Source organism: Motacilla alba, chromosome 8, assembly GCF_015832195.1.
Source record: "Motacilla alba alba isolate MOTALB_02 chromosome 8, Motacilla_alba_V1.0_pri, whole genome shotgun sequence".
In the NCBI taxonomy this organism is placed as follows: Eukaryota; Metazoa; Chordata; class Aves; order Passeriformes; family Motacillidae; genus Motacilla; species Motacilla alba.
The window spans coordinates 29,342,076-29,366,203 of NC_052023.1; the positions used below are offsets into that span (position 1 = coordinate 29,342,076).

General features: G+C 41.0%; 1 protein-coding gene across 10 annotated transcripts in view; it reads right to left on the reverse strand.

Annotated features, from left to right (window-relative positions):
* Window positions 1-24,128, reverse strand: part of PRRC2C (proline rich coiled-coil 2C) — a 69,412-nt gene that overhangs the window by 38,429 nt on the left and 6,855 nt on the right. For all 10 annotated transcript variants that reach the window (XM_038145203.1, XM_038145206.1, XM_038145210.1 and 7 more), the window contains exons 2-12: window positions 14,721-14,888; window positions 13,407-13,584; window positions 9,923-10,029; window positions 6,890-7,021; window positions 4,766-4,938; window positions 4,330-4,409; window positions 3,589-3,722; window positions 3,420-3,507; window positions 3,024-3,165; window positions 1,991-2,065; window positions 609-1,224 (exon numbers count right to left, since the gene is read on the reverse strand). In XM_038145203.1, coding sequence (XP_038001131.1) covers window positions 609-1,224; window positions 1,991-2,065; window positions 3,024-3,165; window positions 3,420-3,507; window positions 3,589-3,722; window positions 4,330-4,409; window positions 4,766-4,938; window positions 6,890-7,021; window positions 9,923-10,029; window positions 13,407-13,584; window positions 14,721-14,835 — 1,840 coding nt within the window. In that variant the 5' untranslated portion in view covers window positions 14,836-14,888. The remainder of the gene's footprint in view (window positions 1-608; window positions 1,225-1,990; window positions 2,066-3,023; window positions 3,166-3,419; window positions 3,508-3,588; window positions 3,723-4,329; window positions 4,410-4,765; window positions 4,939-6,889; window positions 7,022-9,922; window positions 10,030-13,406; window positions 13,585-14,720; window positions 14,889-24,128) is intronic.

A 24,128-nucleotide genomic window follows, 5' to 3' on the forward strand; every position in this document is an offset into this window, starting at 1 on the left:
GTTTTTTAAACTTAGATACATTGGGAAATCAACCACTGGCATCCAGTTGCAGCTATTATGTGATTTTAGAAGTGCTGTATCAATGACACCATATTGCATTTGGATCAACTTTTTTCATTAAGTAAGGTTTGGTTTTACAATCAAAAAATTTTATCTACTTAAATCTAATATAACCTTACCAAGCACAGTCTAACAGTTTTCTTGTGGCATTCCAAGTTTCAGTATAAAAAATTCACCACATTTAAATAGGTGCCCTTTGTGTCTACTTCTCTAGGCTTGCTGAAAGAACAGAATAGCTGAAATAATTTGCACTGCTTTTTAAACAACGTGGGTGGCTGACCCTTCTTAATGAAGAGAAGAAAGCTTGCTTCTCTTTCTGTATTTTTTGAAGTGCAGCCTAAATCACAGAAGCCATTTTTTCCCTAATCTTTTGATGAGCTGGGCAAACAGGCTTAGCTCAAAGGACAGTTATCAGCTGTAATGCACCAGGAAAATAATTGGTCTAGATGCACCAGGTTAATTAGGTATGCAAATGAGACTTCTAGACAACAGCTATGCTCTGTGACTCAGCTTTAAGAAGGACAACTCCCACTTGTGTGCAAGCATACCTTTTTCTTCCTTGTTATTCTTGGTTTCACTTTCTTGTTTTTCTACTACAGGTGTTGCCACAGGTTCTACAGGCTCAGGAATCTCATGTGCTGGTTTCTCCTCTTCTTTCTCTTTCTCATTCTCCTTCTCTTCTTTCTCCACCTCTTTTTCTTTATCTTTCTCCACTTCTTGTTCTTTCACCTTCTCCAGTTTTTCTTTTTCTTCTTTTTCCTTTTCCTTCTCCCTTTCCCTCTCTTTCTCCTTTTCCTTCTCCCTCTCTTTTTCTCGTTCCCTCTCCCGCTCCCTCTCCTTTTCCCTCTCCCGCTCCCGTTCTCTCTCCCTCTCCCTTTCCCTTTCTCTCTCCCTTTCTCTCTCTTTCAGAGGGTCTTCCCGGGAGGGTTTTGTCACGCAGCCGAATTTCTCGTTTAACCGTTTGAGCTTCTCAGCACAAGCTGCTTTTCGCTGCTCTTCCATTCTCCTCTCTTCCTCTTCTCGCCGCTTACGGGCTCGCTCCACTGCAGCCGATATCTCTGACTGCTGCCTCCTCCTCTGCTTCCAAATTTCATCTTCATCTGGTACTGGTTTAGGGGGAAAGGGTCCCTGCCTTCCCATCTGCCGGTCAGGGGGAGGAGGGTGCTGCAGGAAGAAAATCAGTCAGGGTGAACACGTGGTACGTAAGCAGCCAGCTGAAATACTACATTTTAACTACTTGTAAATGCATGTGCATCCCCGTGGCATCTTTGAAAAGCTTCTTTCTTCTCTTTTTGGAAGAAAAAAACAGCCCCCACCTTCCTGATCTGGTTCAGACTCTCACAACCTGAGCTCAGAAAGGAGAGGTAGAGAAGCACTTGGGCTCAGGTCTGCTCTCCTCCCCATCACCATCAAGGCAAAGTGATAGCAAAGATGACAAACATATTTTAGATTTGGTTACAGGCTGCTCTAAATCTCAGACAGAAGTCCCTCAAGGAACCAAGGAATTTCAAGGTAGCTCAGGATAAGATATTTTAGTTCACATTTCATTTGGGACTCCATCTCCTCATCTGTGTTGGCAGCCATCCCTCCAGCACTGTACCCATGCTCCTGTCCTCTCCAGTTTCAAAGTGGGGCTGGAAAACTAAAAGCTCTTGAAATTCTTGTGCATTTCACACGGCACTTACAAGACGGGGCAGCCTTACCCAATCACAGCGTGGCTGTGTTGGGCCCCTTTCTACCAGCCCTGGGCACTATGACCATTTTACCTGTCCCATTCCTACCAGCCCTGGGCACTATGACTATTTTACTTGTCAAAGGAAAGGTTTATCATTATGTGAAGCATATTTTTACCTTTCTTAGTCTAAATCCCTCCACCACAGCATTCAAGAATTTAACTCAAGGAAATAAGGACAATTCTAATCTTTCTTACCGGTGGTAGAATAGATTTTGGAGGAAGAGCAGGGCCACCTCTTTCATGCATAGAAGGCTGTGGTGGACCTCGATCCTGTTGGATCAAACACAGTACCAAGGTTAAGCAAGCTTCTAACCACAGTCAAGCTGAAAAAATTTAGATTTACTCTTTCCTACTGCATTAAGATACTCCATCTAACAAGGCATCTGCATTCAACACAAATCTACATGTGAAACAAGGGCAGAAACATTTTCACTTTTATGTACTGAGAGCTGAACAATTTATGTTCCTGCACCATTTTTCTTTAGATTCAATGTAGCATTTAACCTTAAAGAACAGTGTGGTCTTTAATACAGAGAGAAAAGTGCAAGTAAAACTATTCCCAGACTTCCCATCTTCTTTATTACTGTTGTTAAGAGAAAATACGTCTGGGAAATTTTCAAAACCAACAGTAGCTTTTCCAGGGGGAGAGGAGGGGGGAAATAGGGCTGTAGCAGGCATAAATTGAGGTGGATGGCAATATTCCTCTACCAGAGGAAACAAAAAATGGCTGAGTTGATGAATTCTACATGGTCTGTGTAAAATCCATTAGCATGAGAAGCGAACTCACACTACAGCTAAGCTGCACTGCAGAAAGTGGACCATGATACTAAAAAAAAAATCCCCACACCCATGAAAAATGTGTGGGCTATTTATCCACTGGAAAACCTGATAAACAGCAGAATGGCTTCATCCAGTTCCAGGGATGGACACACAAGAGTACGGAGCCTGTCAGCTGAACCCCAGTGCCTGATGAAGAGCTCTGCCCCCTCAGGGGTGTGGGGCAGGACACACCACATAAAGCCAGGCTATTTTTGTGCTGCGACCACAGGCAGCTAAGTTGTCTGAGCAGCACCTGATCAGTTAGCACAGCTCAGATAATGCTTTCAGCAGCTAATGCCTTCCCTCATGTTCATAACCTTAATTGACCTGACAGTTTGGAAAGACACCTGAGTCGGAGCTCTCCTGACAAGGCTGTTGCCACAGGAGCTGAAGAGAAGAGCACACAAACCTGATCAAGCTGAGAGCTTTTGCTGTAAGGCCCTTTGGCTGCTGCTGTGGAAACCTGGGTGGTAGACTTGGCATTTGTCTGTTCTTCAGTTTCCTTCTGGCCATCAGGACTCTGGGAATCTTTTGATGGTGTTTGTTCATCACTATGTGCAAAGAAATACAAAAAACAGAATGCATACTCCACAGAGGTATTTGGTGATTTATCTCCTAGCCTCAGTGTTTTTTAGGATAATTTCTACTCCACATCTAGCTGACTGGAGTCTACAGGCAGTTATGCACCAGAATACAGTATTAAATTACTGGAATTAGTGCTACTGGAATGAGTACTAGCACTCATTTCATCTTTCCAAAATCTATTTAAGTGACATTTCCCATCTAATTGGCAACACCAACTCACCCACTTTCCTTCTCTTTCTGACTGCTTCCTTGCTCATCATCATCGCTGAAATTCAACTGCTCAGTGTAATCCACTTCACTCTGAGCACCTGACGCATAAACAAACGTTCAATTAACCTTTCAGAAACATTCAGCATACAAATAACAGACCATTAATCTGATGTTCTTACCTGCCCAGCCTTCATCAGCCTCAGCATCCAGATTATCAAATTTATCAAGCTCTTTGAGTTCACTAGCACTAAGAATAGATGGGCGTTCAATAGGTTCTGAGCACCATGAGGGTGGGCCTCTTCCCCTTGGGCCTCTAAAAAATGAGAGAAACAAAAGCCACTCTCACTACTTATCCACAAATGACAGAGAAAAGGTCAGCTTGTATGATCATTATTTGAAATACACAGCACTGCTGTTTCAAGCACAGTGAACTCTCATCCACATGTGTGACCACCAGAATTCAAATAACTACTCTTCCATGTGCCCAGCTATCCTACACTATGGAAAAACACAGAGAGAAGGGAAAAAATAGTTTAGAGTGCATTAGAGCTAAACTTTAATTGGAAAGCATCAAAGTTGACAACCAGGAGTTGACTACTTTCGCTGTAACAACAGAAAAGTCTTTTTATGGGCAAAGCACTGGTTTAAGTTTCAAAGATGTTCCTGCAAGTGACTCCTGCTCTACACAATCAAAATCCCTGTAATATGCAGAATTGCCTCAAGTTTTCCAGTTGAGCTCTCCAACTCCAGACATCCCATGACACTGCTCCACACAAGCAGAACTTGGGAGACTGACCCGATGTCAGTTCCTACACAGTGTATAATCACCATCGGGATACTCAGTGCAAATGATTTCTTTTTTTAAATTAAGTCACAGTTCATACCCAGACAAGAAACACAACCATTTTTAGGTTTCTTACCTGCTAGGCTCAGAATTAGGAAATCTTGTTGGACCTTGCATGGAGGGAGGATATGCCATTCTGGGATACTGATTAAACATCTAAAAAGGGATTAAAAACAGGAAACACTCATTAAAAAGTATTACTGCATTAAGTACACTGAGACCATCAAAGGAAGTAATGGAAATAAAGTGAGACTCTTCACTCAAGTTTGCTTAATATCACAAGTGGGTGACAAAGTCCCCAGGGGGAAGTGACTGGAAGGGTTAATCAACTCCTGATAAGTTCAAACTCCATGTAGCAACAAGCAGCCACATCCTGTGTTGGGTGTCAGTCTTGCCCTTCCAGCAGAACTGATAAGAATTGCATGGAAGGGAGAGAAAGGGGTCTAAGAAAATCCCACTAGCCAAAAACCAATCCCTGCTGCTTAAAAAGGGTTCATGCAACCATCACTCACATAAGGAGGCATCATTGCTCTGTACTGGGATGAGATGGGTGGCTGCTGCTGGCCGTTCAGCTTGGGCTGAGGGACCTGGGGCAACCGCACATCCCTCTTGTCTCCTGCCTTCTGGCCATCATTTTGTTCTGCCGCTGTAGCGCTGCCATCTTCTTGTCCCTTAGCTTCTTGATCTGTTGGAGAAACAGGAGAGTTGTTCTTATCACTCCCATCCCTCCAATTAGTAGCATCTGCATGGACAGAATCAGCACACAAAAAGCCAGAAATAGACTTTAAATTGCAGATTTCCAGTCAGGGATGGTGAAGAACACGTTGTTCCCACGCAGTCCTTGGTGACACAGCAGATGAATGTTCCTATCTGCTACTGTAACAAGCAGTGGCCACTCGAGAATCAACAGAAGCTGCTTCCTGATCCTCTTCAGCCCTAGGTCCAGCTGTGTTCCTGAAGGGTCAGAACTAAATTTATGGACTGCTCCAGTTGTCCCATTCTACCTTCCAAAACACAGTGCAATTTTGCAATTTTGAAAGGATACTGATTATAGCACAAGAAAGAAAACTGATTCAGCTGTGCTAAGTGGGCCACTGTTGACTCAGTGTGAAGATGCTGTCAATGCAAAGATCAAGGCTCCTAAGCAGGAAAGGCCTCTAAGGAAATTCTCAAGCAGCCCAAAAAGAAAGGCAATGCACAGGTATGTGTCCAAGTGAAGACAGGTATAGTCTGGTTAGCATCTCTGCCTGATAAGGATGGAATAGAAGTGATAAGGGCTGTATTTCTGGTGTGAATGTCGAGCAAATTGTCCAGGAAAAGTCAGGGATTTTAATGACCTATCATTTGTGCCAGGCACTCCGTTCTTTTAGGAGTTTCTGCCTGCAGAGCATGGGTTAAGACAAAAAACCCACCAGGATAAACTTAGCAGCAGTGCTCAGATCAATGGAGACAAACAAAAATTCAGAGACACGCTGTAAATGACGTTCCTTTAGGGACACAAAGCCTTTAAGCAGAGTTAAACTCTGCTCCTAAGTATCCATTACAGTTCTTGCACTTATCTTTGCTGGGAAGCACAGCTGCTAAAGGGGGACTGACTACTTGCCAAGTTCATTTAGCTTTCTGCTGTCAGACAGGAAAGAAGGGCTTAATATAGCATGTACAGTGCTGACCAAAACTGTAACTGCCTGCAGGAGGCGGAGCAGACACGTAGCTGTTCTCATTTGGTGCTGGACATCTCTCCCATTTCCTGACAATTTATTCTTTAGATCAAAATCAAGACAAGACATGAACAGGCACATGGCCTTGGTCTGCAGGACCTGACAAACAAATCAAGGAAAATCAAGACCTGTAACAAGGAAAGGAGTTACAGATTGCTTTCTAAAGTGCCTATCACTGGCACGGGACAGTGCCAGCCACAGTCCAGGACAGGACCTCTAGCCCATCAAACCTCATCAAAACCAAACTTTTGAGGGAGAAAGCAAGCTTGTTTTCCACTGATAACTAGCACAGTCCCAAACAGCGTCCCATTAAAGTGATTTGGGGAAGAAATACACATTTCTTTCCTGAGAGATGTAAACCCAGCACTGTTATAGCTGTTTTCACCAGATCTAATCCAGCACTGCTGAAACAGATCCAGCTGGTCAGAGCACTGCATCCAGGAGCTGAAGATGACAATGCCTTTAAAGGCACAACTCAATCGTTTGGCATCCTGTAGACTGAACTTCCTCTTCAGGAATTTTCAGGCTCCACTCTTAGGAGTACTAACAACTTAAGGCCAGCCCTGATCACCATTTGCAAAATTAGTTAATTCTAGGAGAGTTCTTTAAAGAGGTATCTCACCTGCTGTGACATCAGCAGCTGAAGTAAGAAAATGCCAGTATTGTGCAACTAACAAATGTTCCTCAGAGCACAGCTACAGTACTGAGTACACCGGGAAAATGGGAAGTGATAGGATTAAGCACACTACTTTCCACACACCAGGAACACAAAAAAGCAGAATGAAGCCCCAAATATCCACTTCTTCCATGTAGGAGTGTGCTGATTGAAACAACATGTTCATTTATTTCTCCTGTACAGGGCACAAGCAGTAAGTTCCACACAAACCAATTTCACAGCAATTTGTAGCTCACACTTACTCTGTGGTCGTAGGTTGGCTCCTGATCCATCTTCAGCTGCATCCTTATCCTTGCCTGACTTTTCCTGGTCCCCAGCTGCCGGCAGACTGGGGAATTCTTGCTGGAAATAGCTATTGATTGGAATAGGTGGACCTACACAGCAAGATATTCACAAAGTCACAACTTGTTGTAGTCAGAACAGTTCAGAAAGCAACAGAAGCCTGATCATGCTTTAGAATTGAACATTAAAGCTTTAAAAGAAAAAAGTTAAACATTAAATGTTAAAGCCACAGTCATTTACTGGCAATATAAAGGGTTCCAAAGTTGTTGAATTTACTGGACCAACTATGACAGCTGTTGAAGCTGAGAAAAATCCAGAAACACTAGAGAGCAACAATGGACAATGGAACAAGACTTAGCTCAGGGAGTACCTGGAGTTCCTCAGCTCTGTGAACACTTTTCCCCACTCCTTCCAGACAAAGATTTCCTTCTTTTCACTCTAAAGTTAGAATGCCCAAGAATGGGCAACTATGTAATTGCAAACACATTCATGACTAATTATTGTTCTAGTAAGAAATCTCCAGGACTTTAAAAGGTCACAGCTTTTACACTATGAGAAAAATATCAGAACATTCTTTGATTTCTAAAACCCTTGACATCATACCCAAGACTGGAATTTAAGTCTTCTGTTGTACGTGGGATGGAAGCCACATATATAGGTTGTCTTCCTTGTTGGAAGGTTTTGTTGGCATCTGCTTCGCATCAATTTCCTCTCCATACACATAATGTATAGAGACCTATTAGATCAGCAGCATTCCTGTGTCAAATCACCAATAATCCGAGTGCAGATTTCCATTCCAACAGCCTGAATAACAGCCTGTTCCTATACCTGTCTCTACCACTGACTACTGTAAGGGACGTGGTACATGGATTATGGGAGAAGGCAAACTCACAAAGATCTGAATACACGGTGTCCAAACCCCCCCATCCTGACTACTGGCTTTTTTTTTTAACAACTAGAAAAACTTCTGTTCTCTCCAGTCTCTGAAAGAATCATTCACAAAGATAAAATGCAAGGATCCCAGTGGGCTTTCATTTGGTTGGGGTTTTTTTTAAGAATAAAACACAGGATAAATTACTTACACTCTGTGCTGTGTAAAGGCATGTCAGTAAATACCAGTATTTATCCCTGTGTCTACAAACTTCCTTGAACTCCTTCAAACCACATTAATTTGTTTTTTCTTAAAGGACACGACTGTTGCTGTTCCTAAGCAGCTACACGCAGTGACTTACTCAATGGGAAAGAAAACCAGTCCCACTAACCAGATGACCTGCCAGGCAAGGGAGCCCCTTGTGAGATCCTGTGGCATGCAACATTCATGAGTTTTATGAATCTGGAAAAATGCTTTCTGCTCAAGCCTACACAGTGAATATTTTAATGGAATTTATTTAACAGCACCAGAGATCTCCTTGACTGTGTTTAAACTACAAGTCTGAAAAAGCCAGAGTGGCAACCAGCAGTTCAGAAAGAAGTTAAAAGATATTTTGGTAGCAATTTACTCCAAATTTTAGCTGAAGCATGAGCTGAAAAATGCACGCTGCTGTTACACATTGAAAGTCTTTCCCTTCTCTGTGGCCACCAAGAGGATCAGAGAAAGGTTTAGCCTTGCCTCAGTCAGGTTTTACAAGAGCACGAGGCTGAGTGACTGCTGGAACGCTCACGAGGCAGCTGGAGAAACTGCAAGTTCTGAGAGCAGCTCAGGAAAGCAGGAGCTCAACAGGTGGATCCTGGGTTTCAAACCCAGGACAGCAAGCAGCTGCTGCCAATTCACATCCAATGCTGCTTCCTGAAACCCTGAAACTGCAAACCCAGTGCTGCACACTAATTGAATGAAATAAGGGTGCCATCTGGGCTTGGCACACGAGCTGCCATGGTAACTATGAAATAATTAGCTAAATGCATTTTGAAGCTACTGAGCCGAATCACTTTTTCCTGTGTCATGGAGATGATCTTATCAGCTTCTGCAGGAAGGCTGCTATGCAGATCACTTTGCATCAGTGATCATTCTTGTTTTTCTAATTCAACAGAAATCCTATAAAAGCTGAAAGGAGAAAAGTTTCTATATTTGACTGCAGAACACTGAACATTAAGCAGCAAGAAATGGAGTATCTAGAATTGTCACTTCTAATTCCCAGGGCAAAAAATCGTTAGATATGTGATATTAACAAACTCCATACAACAGCTAAGAAATTACCTTTACGCTATTAATATTTTATTATTTTAAGAACTCAATTCTTCAGCTGGAAAGCCTAAACTCCATTTTATAGCCACAGAAAGCTCACAGTCTCAAACTTAAGGAATAAAACACGATGCAGGTTATTTATCATAATGGAGACAGAGGAATTTTAACCTCTCATTCTACAATAATTTTAAAAGAAGATTTAGTTCTGAACTTACATCTGCAATGAAAACACTCAAGCTAAGAGTCATACTGATGGAAACAATTTTCCATCCTTTCATCCAATTATGTTAAATAACCCTCAAAACACACCTTTAATGTTTTTCCCAGAAAGAAAACTACTTAAACACTATCACTTTGATACTAAAATAACCAAGGAATTTATAAAATGAAGGGAAAAGTATTGCTGTTTCACATGTTTAAAGAGAAGCAAAACTACACACACTTTGCACAAGATGATCCAAAACTATGATCAGAATGACCACCAACTGTTTACATCTCTCCTTCCCATGCCAAAATTGTTCGTATCATAAGAACTGACTGAGATTTGCCCTCCTCACCATAGCCACACTGAAGATTTTATGCTGCCACCATCACTTCCCTGGCAATTCAAAAGAGGTGACTACAGCAAGGTTGTAGAAGTCAGCCAGACCTGCTGATAAATCCAGTGACTGGGGATGGGCTCCTTTCCCAGCCTGGAATGTTGCTTCCACGACTTTCAGCCTGGCCAAGGCTCAAGGGACTGCTGAGTGTGGGGGTCTCTCCCAGCCCAGTCCCAGCCTGGTGTGCAGAGCAGAACCTGAGCAGCACTCACCGTCTTGTCCTCCTGGCTTGGTGTTGGCCCAGGATTTGGCAACAGGAGCTGCTTCTGGAGGAGCAGGAACAGCAGGTTTTGGCTGGGTCTGCGGCACGTCTGGCTGTCTGGAATTAGAGGAAAAGCACTTGAGAATACAAGAGGGTGAGCACAGAATAAGAGTGTCAGGATGGCTACTGCAAACAAGGGCATACAATAAGGGAGCTGTGCAGCTCAAGAACCAATAACTACTTTTCCTCAGAAAAGGCAATTTCTTACATAAAAGGTGTCGTTATAGTAACAGTTAAAAAACTGAATAATTTAGCTAATTATTTCAAGATTCCATTTCCCAAAGAGGAGAGGGATGAATGAAAATGGCTGGGCAGAAAATGCAGTCAGGCACGAACTGAATTACAGCTTTTAAAGAAGTGTATTGGACAATCAAAAAAACAATCCATCTACAACAATCAAAGGCAATAATTTGGGATTTATGTTTTCTTGCCTCGGGAGTTAACAAAGGAAAGCACTTCAAGACCACCATGAACTGAGAAAAAAAAGGCAAATACATGTCAGAAATTCCCAAATAAAATGAACTGATAAGATAAGATAAGAGACACCATGAAAAACTCAATAGGTACCATGAACTGGAGCCCAGGACCTTAAGTCTTAAGAAACATGCTCAGTCCCACCATCTTAACAATGAAGAGGCACAAGCACTCTTTCTGTCCAGTGTAAAAAACCCAAACACAAGCCCTTTCTAGTCCGCAGATTCAGTCATATTGTTCAACCTCCTTCAATAAAGGCTAATTCTGAAACCTGCATATTCAGGTAACTTAAAACTCAAAGCATTAGTGTCTAAAACCAACTAACATAAACCCTCCAGCTCCTTAGTGGGGCCTTTTGATAAAACAGGAACTATGGGGCAAATCCTGTAGTCTAGAATCACTTTATTACACCAGTGAAGAGAGAAGCAGTGTGGTATCATGCCACTTCACTGACAAGAAACAACTGTAAATGCTTCAAGTAGATCCTAAAGTGATCCTTAATTTCGATCACTAAGAAATCAGTTCCATTTGGGTTCTGCAGTGATCAACCCAAAGTACTCCACAGGACCCTCAGAACTGACAGGGAAGCAAATACCATCAAAAAGATCACTGTTTGGCAGAAGCACACAAGCTTCTCATAGGGATAGCAAAATGCAACTTTCATGTTCCACGAGAGTATTACAATACAGAAAAAAAACCCCAGTTCTCATTTTTTTCTGCTTTTCACATGCATTTTCTTACAGCTGCACATTTTCTAAGCAGGCTTTGGGGAATTTATGACTTACATGGTTGAACTTTGAGACACAAGTGAAACAAGGAACAAGGCTGTTAAAGAAACTACTGCTTGCATTTCTCCTGTTTCAAATACAAGCCCATTTAGAATTTTAGTTATCTAAGCACTGCCCTGCAAATATGGATGAGTGAAAAAACTCAGCTGAATTAATCAAATCACTACACAACAGCCTGCACTATCCAGGAAAGAGACTGAGGCAACACCCACAGAATGACTGGCAACTTGAGAAAGCAGTAATCAATTTTCATAATTACAGGGAGTAACACACTCATGTGAACTCCAGTGCAATGATACAAGAGAAAACACATTAAACTAAAGCAAGCTATTATCAAGATGTAACCTTTATCTGCAACACTTCTGAGAGGAACAATAAAACACTTCACATGTAAACTGCAGCATTTCAAGCACATTGAAATATCACAAACACAGCAGCAGTCACACAAAGGATCTTAAGATCTGAGCAAACACATCAGATGGTCCAAACTTCAGAGAATTTCCTCATGGCCTGGGCATACACACCTGTTCCTGGGAACAAGTATCTCCCTCACCAGTTTTATCTGGATTCTGAGGCCTTTATCAGAGTAATGCATACAAAAATACAAACAACTTCCAGCTGCAGATAAAGGACAGTTACTCATTTGTTTGTAAACAGAACATCAACTACTGGTATCTCCTAACACATGGCCATGCAAAGGCCTGCTTTAGTCAAACAAGCTACCAGCTCAACACAGAGTTAACAGGGCAAAGTGTAAGTGACCTTGAAGCACAGGGAGATGATGTTAAAATACCAAACAACACACAGAGCAGGAAACTGTGACTCTGCAGTTTCAAAAGTTTAAAATAAAAGGCTAAACACAACACTATATTCCCTGAAGTCTATCAGCTTTTTAGATGTCTAAAATTGGTATTGAAATTATAGGAACATTTACAAAGAAAAATAAAGGGAGAGAAAGATGAGGAAGGAAACCTTTAAACCTCATCTTTTGCTTTCACAAGAACTAGGAACATACAACCACTGTCCCTAAATGCCAGTGTTTTCCAGAACAATTTGAATGAAAAGAATTAATATTTAAACCTTGCTTCTAACTTGCTTACATGGCAAAAAAGAACTGCTTTAAAATACTTTCAAATTAGAAACTGAAAAGTTTCAGTTTCTGTTTAGTTTCTTCCTGAGCAGGACCAGGAGTTGGACTCAATGACCCTGATGGGTCCCTCCCAACTCAGCATATTCTATGATTTTATGATCCTTTCATCCTATTTTCTTTAGCTGTACAAGTGTGAAACAAATCTAGCACATGAAGCTGCACTGAGCCTGGGAAATTTGTATCATACAAGGTATACAACAGTGCATCAACATTGCCACAACTTCTGTCTTGTTTGTATCACATACTGGAGGAGTCTGCAACAAAAGTGTAGAGCTTAAGATTAAAAATTTTTGAAAGTCTTCAGAATTTATGGCATTCTAGCAAAAAAAAAAATTAAGTGCAAATATTAAGAACCATTAGGAAAAGAAAGCAGAGACTTAAACAAATATATGCAAACCAAGAATTTTTGAGTTCCCTCTGCCATACATCAGCACAAGCACAATTAAACTGATCTTTGCATACTCATGAACTTGCAAGCTATTCTCTAATTTTCCTGCTGTGATTCTTGGGGTTTCAAGAGAATTTTATTTAAGGTGATGACACTGATCTTACAAAAACATGCTTTAGTATTTCCTGTCAGCAGACATCAAAACTTACATGTCCAAGCTAATATTCTTCCCCTCATATAGAATTAATAAGCAGACCATTTTCAACCTAAATGTGACGAGGTGATTTTTCGTGCAAGGTTTTTCTTTTAACTATCCCTCTACTAGCAAGATTCTTCCTCACAGGAATTAATAGTGGTGCTATTTCCTCTCTGGTAGCTATGCTGAGAACACTCCAGTGTAGCAAATTTCTTCCCAGGCCCTGCCAATCCCAAGTTTTGGGCAAACCTGAGAGAAATGGCCCTGCAAACCAAGCAGTGTTGATTCTTTTTTTTTTAATTCCACAGAAATCTTATAAAAGCTTAAAGGAGAAAAGTTTCTATATTCGACTGCAGAACACTGAACATGAAGCAGCAAGAAATGGAGTATCTAGAATTGTCACTTCTAATTCCCAGGGCAAAAAAGGTGAAAACTCACTTCTCTTCTTCGTGCTGTTCTTGTTTTGAAGCCCATCCTGTGCCGTCCTTAGGGACAATGTTCACATTGGGGTCGTTGCCTTTGTTCTCTGCTTTGAGGCTGGGCAGATTAGCTGGGGGAGGCATCCTCCTGGAAATAGCAACTTTTCCAAGACTCTGCAATCCATGGCGTGCAGCAACTGTGTGCCAGAACAGAAAGTGCAAGTTAACAACTCTGTTTAGGCAGAGCTACATAAAAATTTTTGTAAGAAAATCAGAAAAACTTAAGAGTGTTAAAAATTAAAAATTTAAAATGCTTCAGAATTTAATAGTTAAAAAAGGGAATTAAAAACACTTGGTTTGGGAAGACCTGAGTACTTTTTGAGCAGTGAGTCATTACGGCTAGCCTATTCCAGAGATAAAAAAGGATACATGGCCCTACCTTTACATATATAACATTCAGTGACAGAAAGCTAAAGAAGCCATTTACAACATGATGTTAATGTCAGGCATTATTCTCTTGTTCTCCTGGAGCTTAATGTACATTGATGAGTCCAGGAATACTCCTATGGGTCTAGCCCTTTTCTTTACTGCTGCAAATTTCAGCTGGCAGATGCTGCCCCTGCAAAAACCTTCCTACAAACTGTATTTACTCCGGACCACAAGTACGAAGCTAATGGACCCCACAGGACATCCAACCTACCAAGTATCCAACTCAGGGAACCAGCACAAGTTACTGCCCTGGGTAAGCTGTATCACAACAAACAGCTCTGTTTCAACCTTTAAAAACAATATTGTGGCAACCTTCAACAAGCTTGGGCATACTTTTTCTCTTTTACAAACAATTTGGGCAACTTTGTCAAGTTCAAAACCTTCAGAACATCATTTCCCCCTGGTTCTCCATTCAATGACTCATGAAAAAGCAGGCTGACAGTCACTGATATTTGAGATATCAGTCTAAGTTTTATCCAGTGTTTCTCAAAAAATCAAAGTCCCTGAGCTGAAAGCGAGCATTGTCTTTTCCCTAATTAAACACTTCCAGCACGGCAAATGTTAAAGCAGTAAAACGCACAGCTGGGGAATGGCACATCTTTATTTACCCACATTCTACTTCCTAATAGAGCGCAAATTCTGTCTCTCTGAACTGACACTCCTGTTTACAGCTAAGCAGAAGCTCTAATGAACGCTGCCTTCCACAATCCTTCCACTTCACTACTTCACCAAGCAGTTATGAAAAACCACGCTGTGGTTAAGTGCTCATATACTCCGCACTCTTAATTAGCACTGCAGTAATGATGAAACTGAAAGAATGCAACTCTAAAGAGAGCTTACTCACCTGTGGTTTTCTGAGTTTCCAGTGACTTTCCCTTGTAAGTATTAAACAGACTGAGTGTTGCATACTTTGTTTTTCCATCCTTTGCTTTTGTACTCTGGCCTGACTTTTCCGACATTTCGCTGGAAACTCATCGAGTCTGGTACCTTCCGTTCACTCCTCAAAATCTGCCTGTGAAGAAAAACAGAAAAGTAAAGCAACCTGAACAGGTGCCAAGACTGAAGTCAGAGTTCACAGGGCAGAAGTGGACAGCACATTTAACACCATTAGCACTGTTTCATTTAAGCGTTCTGCAGGATGCCAAGGAACGCATTAACTCCACAAACCTTATCCCTATGTAACATCAGGAATTTTAAAGTATTTCTATATCTTCAATAAGAATGTCACAAAATCAGGAGGGTCAGCATTTAATTAACATCAAACACTGTTAAAATGGTAAATATTATCCATGATTTCCCTAGAAAATGAATAATAAAAACCCAATCCCAAACCCCACAAACACACAGAATTTCCACCAGCAGCTCTTTCCCCACTGGGGAAGCTCAATGACCTCACCCACTCCCAAAGCCAAGTACTGAGAGACACAATTAACAGTTACTGCAGTACAGAATTTCTGGAATTTGCTTGTTTTTTCCCCAATTAAAACCATCATGAACACAGCAGTCAGGGACACTAAATACACAGAGTAAGAATTTTTTGTTTGTCAAAACCAGAACACAGTATGCTCAGAGGAGGAGAGCGAGAATTCCTTAAACCAAGAGTTACACTATTCTTCCTGCAGCAGTAAATTACAGGACTCTTGGAGCAGGTCATTCCCCTCCTCCCTCCTTCCCCCAGAATAACAGGCCTAGAGAGAAAGAACCCAGTAATTAACAGTGATACTTCTCTAGAAGTTCTTGGAAGGAACTTGCAGAGTTGCTGCTCATCACCAGGCAGGAACACAAGTGAGCATTCACTCAAGCAGAACATTATTATACATGTTGATTTCTCTTCACAGTCAAAAATCCTGCCACCCTCTTCACAACAATTTTTTATCTATTTCTATACGAATTCCAGAAGAGTTATATATGCTCAAAGACTTGTGCTTCACTCTAAAAGCAGGCAGCAAGAAGCAAGACATCCTGCTCAAACCTTTCAGTGATCAAACTCCCATATCAAACCCAGAGCTGCAGATCTTCAAAGGGAACACGATTCCCATGCAAGGTGCTCATGGATTAAAAGAGTCTGCAAGGACAAGCAATCTAAAGAACAAAGCACCTACTTGGTCATGAAAGACATTTAGCAATGTCAAAAGACCATGGAAATTTAATTTATGCAGGTATGATAACATTCCCATCCTCCTCTGCCTTCTACCTCAATTTACAAGCCATGATTGAAAAGAAATTAAGATGGCAAATAACCTTGGGATGGCTCAGTTTCAGCACAACTTGGGCCAGGAGCTATTCTATTACAATCCATGCAGACTGCTGCAAGGGGGACAATCTCCAGCCTTGTATGGGGCCAAGAAAATATTCTCCCCTCAGAAAAAAAAAAAAGAGAGCAACTCCCAGATTCTTCTTCCAGATTAGTCAGCACTTGGCTATTTCAACAGCAAGCGTTACACCAACAGTTATTCTATGTGTCATCCAAAAATATGAAATGCAGGACAGGAGCAGGGTGAACCCAGCCCACCAAGTGAAACAGACTCGGGCTGGAAATCAGAACTTTGGATGAGCTGTTTGCACTTGAAGGAACGTGTGAGCACAGTGACTGTAGTTCAAGGATCACCTGAAAGCTGGTTTGCCACCCTGTGCTCCTGCCAGTTACTGCCCAGGCCCTTTTCTGATGCTCCAGGATGACTGCGGTGGATTCTCTATCATAAATACAAGGCTGGGAACAGAGAGGAACAGAAGAGGTAAAGGGACAGAGTCTGCCAGGTTCTTTCACAGAACACCTTCTGGTAAACTGAATCTCCTTCCAGAAGAAAAGGCCAATGCAGAGCCTCATGTCTGCTCTAGACCCAGCCTGATAAACGAGTCTGCCTGGATTCAGGTCTCCAGACAGGCTGGAAACAGTACTCTGGCCATGAATAACACTGATGGGCAAAGCCTGACACGTTGGATTGCAAGTAAGTACTGGGGCAGCCTGAAGAGTGAAAGGTTGCTTGATAATTCCAAAGGTAAGCTTGCCTAAATTCATGTTTCAGACTGGGTGGGTTTTTTTCCTGTAAGGCTATGTGAGTACTGAGCTTTGGCTTCCAGTGGAACCTTGCAGCCTCAGTGTAGTTTTTTTGGATAGATAAGGGACAGCCTAGCAGCCAAGTCTGTGGCTGGAATCTAGATCATGTATTTATGATAAAGAGTCTACCACAGTCATCCTGGAGCATCAGAGAAGGTGCTGGGCAGTAACTGCCAGGAGCACAGGGTGGCAAACCAGCTTCCAGGTGAGCCTATAACTGTATCAAGTCATACACTGTGCTCACACGTTTTTTCAAGTGCAAACAGCTCATCCAGAGTTTTAATTTTTGGCCCAAGACTCATCCCAGCCAAGGAGTTTGTAACCATCAAGTAGGTTCACAATGGCGAATAATCTAGAAACTGGAAAACAAAACAAACAAATAATAAAAAAAGACAACTTGGGTCATTTTTTACCCCTAAAATTGTCAACAGCAGCAAAGCCCTCACAGATACAGACAGAGCAGAGAGCAGTTTGAGGGTGGTTTAAGATAATCTTCTGTCATATTCTTCCAAAGCCTGCACCTCTGGTAGAGATGAATTACGGAAAATTTTAATCATAACAACACGCTTTTTTACAGAGCAATACAGATTTCATACTTGGGCAGATCTTCACTGTAACAACTGCTCTTTCTAGAACATTTGACAACTTCAAGAACAGGACAGTGAACACAGTCCCTGAATACTCCTTTTTATGTTTAATTTAGAAAAATTAGTCTGCTCATTACAACTGAGCTCTAAGCCTTTTATACTATTAAAATTCATACTGTTTGACAAGTTCTTCCCAACTTATACTACACAGAAAAAGAAACTGCTTTACAATGATTAAAACTGCACATTCCTCAGTAATCTGACTTGCACAAAAGAAATCATTTCAATTAGGCAGGTCAATATATTCAACAGTATATATATTTAAGTACATTTAGACCTGATACTGGTTGCCAAAGAAGATATTCTTACAAAATTAGACTTTAGACCAGGTACTGAAGCCAGGGATGGAAAACCCTCCCTCTGAAGAGCCCATGTGGCCTTGAACAAACATCCTGCCGAGTCACACATTAAACAAGCACTCAGTGCCACCTGACATCAGTTATGAAGAGACAGCTGCATGACTCTGAGCCATGTGAGACTATCCAGCTCCAAGACTTTTCATCCAAACTTCAGTTGTGTGTGCCACATTCCTATACCTGAGCACTGGAATCACTCCCTCTGTCTAGAACACCTGAGGTGTTTCAACACACAACACATCAAGCACTTTCTCCCCAAGTGATTCCAAATTTGCCCAATATTTCCGTATTTTGTTATTATAGTCAAATTCTCACAGTGAAGTGCTGCTGTGCCAGAGGCAGCTGTGAGCACCCCGAGAACACACACAAGATGTCAGGAGCACTTTCCAAGCTAAGGAAGCAGAGTGACAGCCACCAGAAGGACAGGAACAGCACAAGCCATAAAGGCACTTGGCAGGGTTCACTGCACCATTAGGAGATTTAAGCAAGTCAGCTGTTCATTCTGAATGATTACAGTTACTATTATGCACAACTACAGAGAGCACAACGCTCCCAAAATTCTGGAGCAAACATTTACCTTTCAGCTGCTCTGCAGTGTTATTAAATATGTCAACTGAACTTCACTGTAGCTTGAAGATTTTAGGGTAAAAATTATTACTCTAATTTCTGTAACAGATTATTTCTTCAGACTCCAACTGGTTGAGTGCTTTAAATCCTGCAAGGAACTCAGAAACTTGTGTACAGAAGACAGCACACAAAGGAGCTGCCACAAATTCTAAATATCCTGGTGTCTGTTAAGGAACATTTACTTGTGCCCTCTTAGACATTTAGAGCTGGTACAAGAACAAACTGAATGCAGTGGATTCCAGACTACAAAACCATGTTTTAAATAGTAAAACCCCAGCAAACAAAATCCCACACATTCCTAGCTCTCCTGATCATTTTAGAACTCATTAATATAACTAGTTTAGAATTTAATATAATTTATACAATTGTTACACCATACAATATATACTCAATAAAATATACAAATTTATACAATTTATTACTCTAAACTTTTCATACTGTTCCATTAGGGACAACTGCAGCCTCCAAAAGGTGTTAACTCTGCTTCAGAAAAAAGTTTTACTTAAACAAGGTAAAAACACTACATATTTTGAGGACTGAGTGGCAAGAAGTATAAAACATTTAACAACTTAACTCCTAAATTCTTGTCAGACCAGATGACAAACCATATTTTATACACTGCATTTTTAAACCCCTACCTAGACAAAAAAGCTCTGGTTTTTAGTGCAACATATCAAGAGGCTTATTCAGCAGTATTATGGTTAGCTTTAATACAGTCCTTCCATCCTAACCCCCTGCCCACACCTCTTTAGCCTACAAGCACTCAATCAGAACAGGTAACCTGGACAGGAGTTTCCCAGGATTTAACTCTTAAAGCATTAAAAATACTGGAATAATTCTCACAATTCCTATTCAACACAGCAAGGATCTCTAGTCCATGTCACCTCCACTCCAAGGGCTGAGCTTTGGCCACATTTGGAGAAAGATGCACTGGAATGATTTCAGGCAAAGAGCACCATCAGGACTCAAACCAGCTGAAGAGCTGAACTCTCAGTGCCTCAAACGCCCATCTGTGAAGTGGGAAACATCACAAAAAACACTACAGGGAAAGTTTATTCATAACTGGGACACATTAGCACCTCTCTCAAAACAGAAACAAACCCAGAAAGAATTTCCATGCACTATTTTAAGCACACTAAAAGTAGTGAAAGGGTAAAAACCATCATATACAAATCTGTTATTTGTATCCAGCCATAACTTCACTTTTCTAAGAATAGCTTTGTTTCTGGGACACTGAACAATGTGGTTCTGGCAAATCCTGGAACCAAATACAACTACTTAAAAAAAAAAAAAAAAAAAAAAACAAAAACAAAAACAAAAAACCAAACCCCAAAAAAACCTAACATTTTTTACCACATATTCCACTGGTTTTAGAGGCAGATGCTCCCAAATCAGTGTTAGTAATTTTAAAAAAAATTCACTGCACACAAAAATGTGGCATTAAAAATTTCAGACAAAGTTTTCATTTCAACTGTAAGTCTGGCATATTTAGCTTCTAGAACCGAAGAAAGTGCCCACTACTGTAAAATCTAAGCATAATCTCCAGCTAAATACTAACTTCTGAAAAACAACTGTGTGATCTTCAGAAAAGAGAGCAATTTCAATCAATTACAGAAACAGAATGCCAATTTAAAACAAAGAAACAGAGGATACTGGAGTCAAAGTACTTGGAACCCAAGAAAGCCTTTTTTGTGCTTTTTGTAACCCAGTCTCAAGGAATCCTATTATTTTAAAAGGACACTCCAAAATACTGTGTAATTACTGAATACATGGGGTTTGGATGTGGTTTTGTAGAGAGAAGGTTGCACACTGATAAAAAATGGAATTGCAGTTAAACATTTCTCTGACATGCATGTTTATCAACGATCTCTTCTTGATGGCCTCATACTTTTACCTCTGGAACCAACATTTTTAGCCTAATTTTTCTATTTACAAAAGTATAACAACAAAACAAATACACAAAAGTTCAGGCCATTTATCCTACTATTAAGAATTCTTAAGAACTTCAGCACTATCAGCTTAATATGACAAGAAAACAAGCTTGGAGAACCTCTGGTAACACTTGGGTAGCTAAGTTGTCTCTGTCAAATCTAATAAAGCCTCTCAAATCAGGATTTCCCTCCCTCCAAGAGCCACTTGCAGCAAGGCTCATTATCAAGCAGCTTGCTGCTAAGCAGGCTGAAAATTGCAGGAAAATTTAAGGGACTCCAAGCTTTTTCTTCATGTAACTCCATCACTTGGAGCTCTACAAGAGGAGAGAAGCTCTTCAAATCTTTGAAGAGTTCTTGGGTAGATCTCAGTACAGTTCATTCTTGAACAAGACCTACACAAGTTTTATTTCCTTAGAAAGTCTCACTAATAGACTCTTCCATCTCTAGATTTTGGGCTCACTGGTTTCCAGCACAGCTTGAAAGAGTACAAAGCACTGATTGCATGGACTCTATAAAATCCATGGAGATTGGCAGCCACGTAAGACAAGAAAATCCTTTAATCACCATCTCTTCTGCACCCATCACCTCAGTGGGAGAATGTAGGATGGACACAATCTACAGAGGAGTTAACAGCCACCAAATGGAAAAAATCAAAATTAGTTTGGCTTTTCAGAACCAAGACACTCCATCCAGAGACAAAGCTGGAGCAAAGCAGGCTTTGCTAGTTCAATCATTCCTCAAACAGCTCCTCTTTAAAGCCTAAGAAAGTCTTTCCAAAACAGTACCGAAACTGAGTCTGACAGGTGGAAAACCCACCATGACATAAGACAGCCATTTTAGGGCATTATCCCCACAGCTGCATCTATAAAAATGGAGTTTGTGGATGCCAGAAATGGGCATCCACAAATATGTCAGCATCAATTCTAACAGACATGCAACAACAGTCTAAATAGAGCTACTAAGCTAAGCAATGAAAAACAACCCAAATTAACCACCCACAAAAAAAACCTCTACTCAGAAACTACTTCACCACAAAGCATATGTTACTTTGAACCAGCAATCTATGGAGCAAACAAATCTGCTGCCTCAGAAAGGCTGCAAGGCAGATTGTTGAACACATTTTTGGGAGAAATACCGATCACCCAAACCCTGGCTTTCCAACAGGAAAACCAGCAGCAAACCACAACAGCTCAGGGAATTTTTGTTGAGAGCATTTTAAGACTAACATGGCATTAACCAAACTTTTAGGATGGTTATTGCAGAAAAATTAATTCTGTCAGTTCCAATATGCTTTTTCTTGAGAAGAAAAGAAAAGATAATTGAACCCCCCCCCCAGATCCCAGTACAGCAAACCTTAAATTTGTCTCTATCCATAGATTTAAATATCTATTTAAATGTATGTGCATGAATATTTCAATGAAACCATATTCCTGCGGAACAGCCCTGACAAAAGAAGCTTGATCAGCAGGCTCAATCAGAATCAGCATGACTTAAATGTGTCCACATAACAAGGGATTAAAAAGCCACAGACAGGTTAAACTCACACTGGCAACAGAACTGTCAAAAATGCACTCAGTATTTTCATGTGTCACACAGCTGCTTTCCTTCAGCTAGGATCATTTCTGGTATTTCTAGTGCTTAGGAAAGCTCCTTTTTAGGTGACCTCAGGTAACTGAGAGATTCTGGTCCCATCCCCTTTCCTCACAGGCAGAAATGATGCCAGTGCAGCTCTTTAGGAACTCTGGGGGGAAATAAAGCAGTTTTCATTTCATTTAGTGGATTTTTTTTTGCATGTTTATATTCAGAGCATCAAATAAAGCTGTTCAGTATCCTCACAAATATTATCTAAATATTACCTACAACAATGCAGTTATCCAGGAATTCAATGCTTTCAATGTTTGCCTCTTTCTTCCATGTTTTACACCAATGGCCCAAGTCTGGTCTTCAGCTTTCTACTGAATAAGAGAAGCTGTTCATCAAGGCACCCCCTACATTGACTTCTGCCTTTTACAAGGAGGTAAGGAGAGAATTTAGAGATGCACTCAATCATAAATACAGCTATTCCTAAAACAAAATGCTGAAATTAGGAAGTTCCTCCCTAAAAATTTCATTCAGTTCTCAACTACTGCACATGCAGAAGATATAATATCCCTGTCTGCTGTAGCTTTATAATTCTGTTATTTCTATTGTAATGATAACTTTACAATTAAAACAGAAATCTATTTCAAAATATATTGATTTTCAAAGTAGAGTATCAAACAAGGTAAAATTAGGAAACTCCCTTCAGTGAATTTTGTGTCTGGTAATTCTTTGCATTTCCAGGGGTCAGATAATGAAAAATGGTACACCAGAGAAATGGTACACCAATGAAAAAAGCATCACCAGAGAGTTTGAACAAAAGCTTTTCTACTATTCTGGACTGAAAGCCCATCATCTGCCACCTCAAGCAGCAACACTTCTAAGCAAGTAAGATGCCTACAGAAATCCTACTCTGGTGGCCAAGTGCCTTGAAGAAGTGAAATACATGATGTCCAGACTCAGCCTAAAGGCTCAAGTCCTTAGCCAAAAAAAAAAAAGACTGGTTTAAAAGATCAATCTAGAAGTGATTTTAATTTGGTTTCTGAGTTCAAAAAATTTACTTTGGTCATTTTTTCAAACTTCTTTGCAAGATGAGGGATAGTTCTTTAGGCTAACAGACTGATGGAATTTGCATACAATCAAATACTAAAGACAAGGGACCTAAAGGTTGAAGTTGTGAACCTGACTGCACAGGCACCACAAAGTCATGAGCATCAGAAACCCTGGATGTGCCAAATGCACCCCGGGCTCAGCACTCCCCTCTGCTGGAATGCTCCAGACTGACCCTGGCAGAGGCACGCCAGCCTCAACACTGCAGCACATCTTATTCTGTCTGAACAGCCACAGGTTTGTACGGCTGCACTTGTCCCAGAGAGCTTCCCTTTGCGGATGGAAGTGATGGGGAATCACGTTTAATGAAACAGCTCTGCACATGTCTGCTCGCAGATTCCAAGAGTCACCATCATCAGCTGTGTCCAGCTCTTTTCAGAGCAATTCCCAGTTTGGGTTGAGGCACAGCAAGGCAGCAATGCAAAACAAACCTTACTGCTCAATGACACATGAATAAAAAGCTGCCAGAGGCCAAAAAGACTCCTAACTGTAGGATGAGAACACCACAGTGGAATATGGTGACCAGGTACACACGCACAGCCTCCACTGGTACCACAAGCGTCCAGGTAATTCTCCCATTCGTTCTACACAAACCAGACCAGCGGAGAGAAAGTCAATACCACAAGCACAGCTCAAGTGCAAATGAGGAATTAACCACCAGTACCTGTACCAGAAGCATTCCTTCAATGTCAGCCCTTTTCAATTTATCCCAGCTTCTCTGCCAGAAAGGATTTTTCAAGACATTCCAGTAAAGAGACTGCCAGTGAGTGTCCCACCTAGGTCAGAACCAAACTGGACAAAGGCAATGCACCAACCCAACACAGCTACTCTGGCCATGTGCTGACAATCCTCAGACACCAATTCAGATGTTTCAGTAGATTACCAAACATGTTCCAACCAAACATCTATTCTCTTCTGAAAACGTGACATCCCAGATTTCTCTGC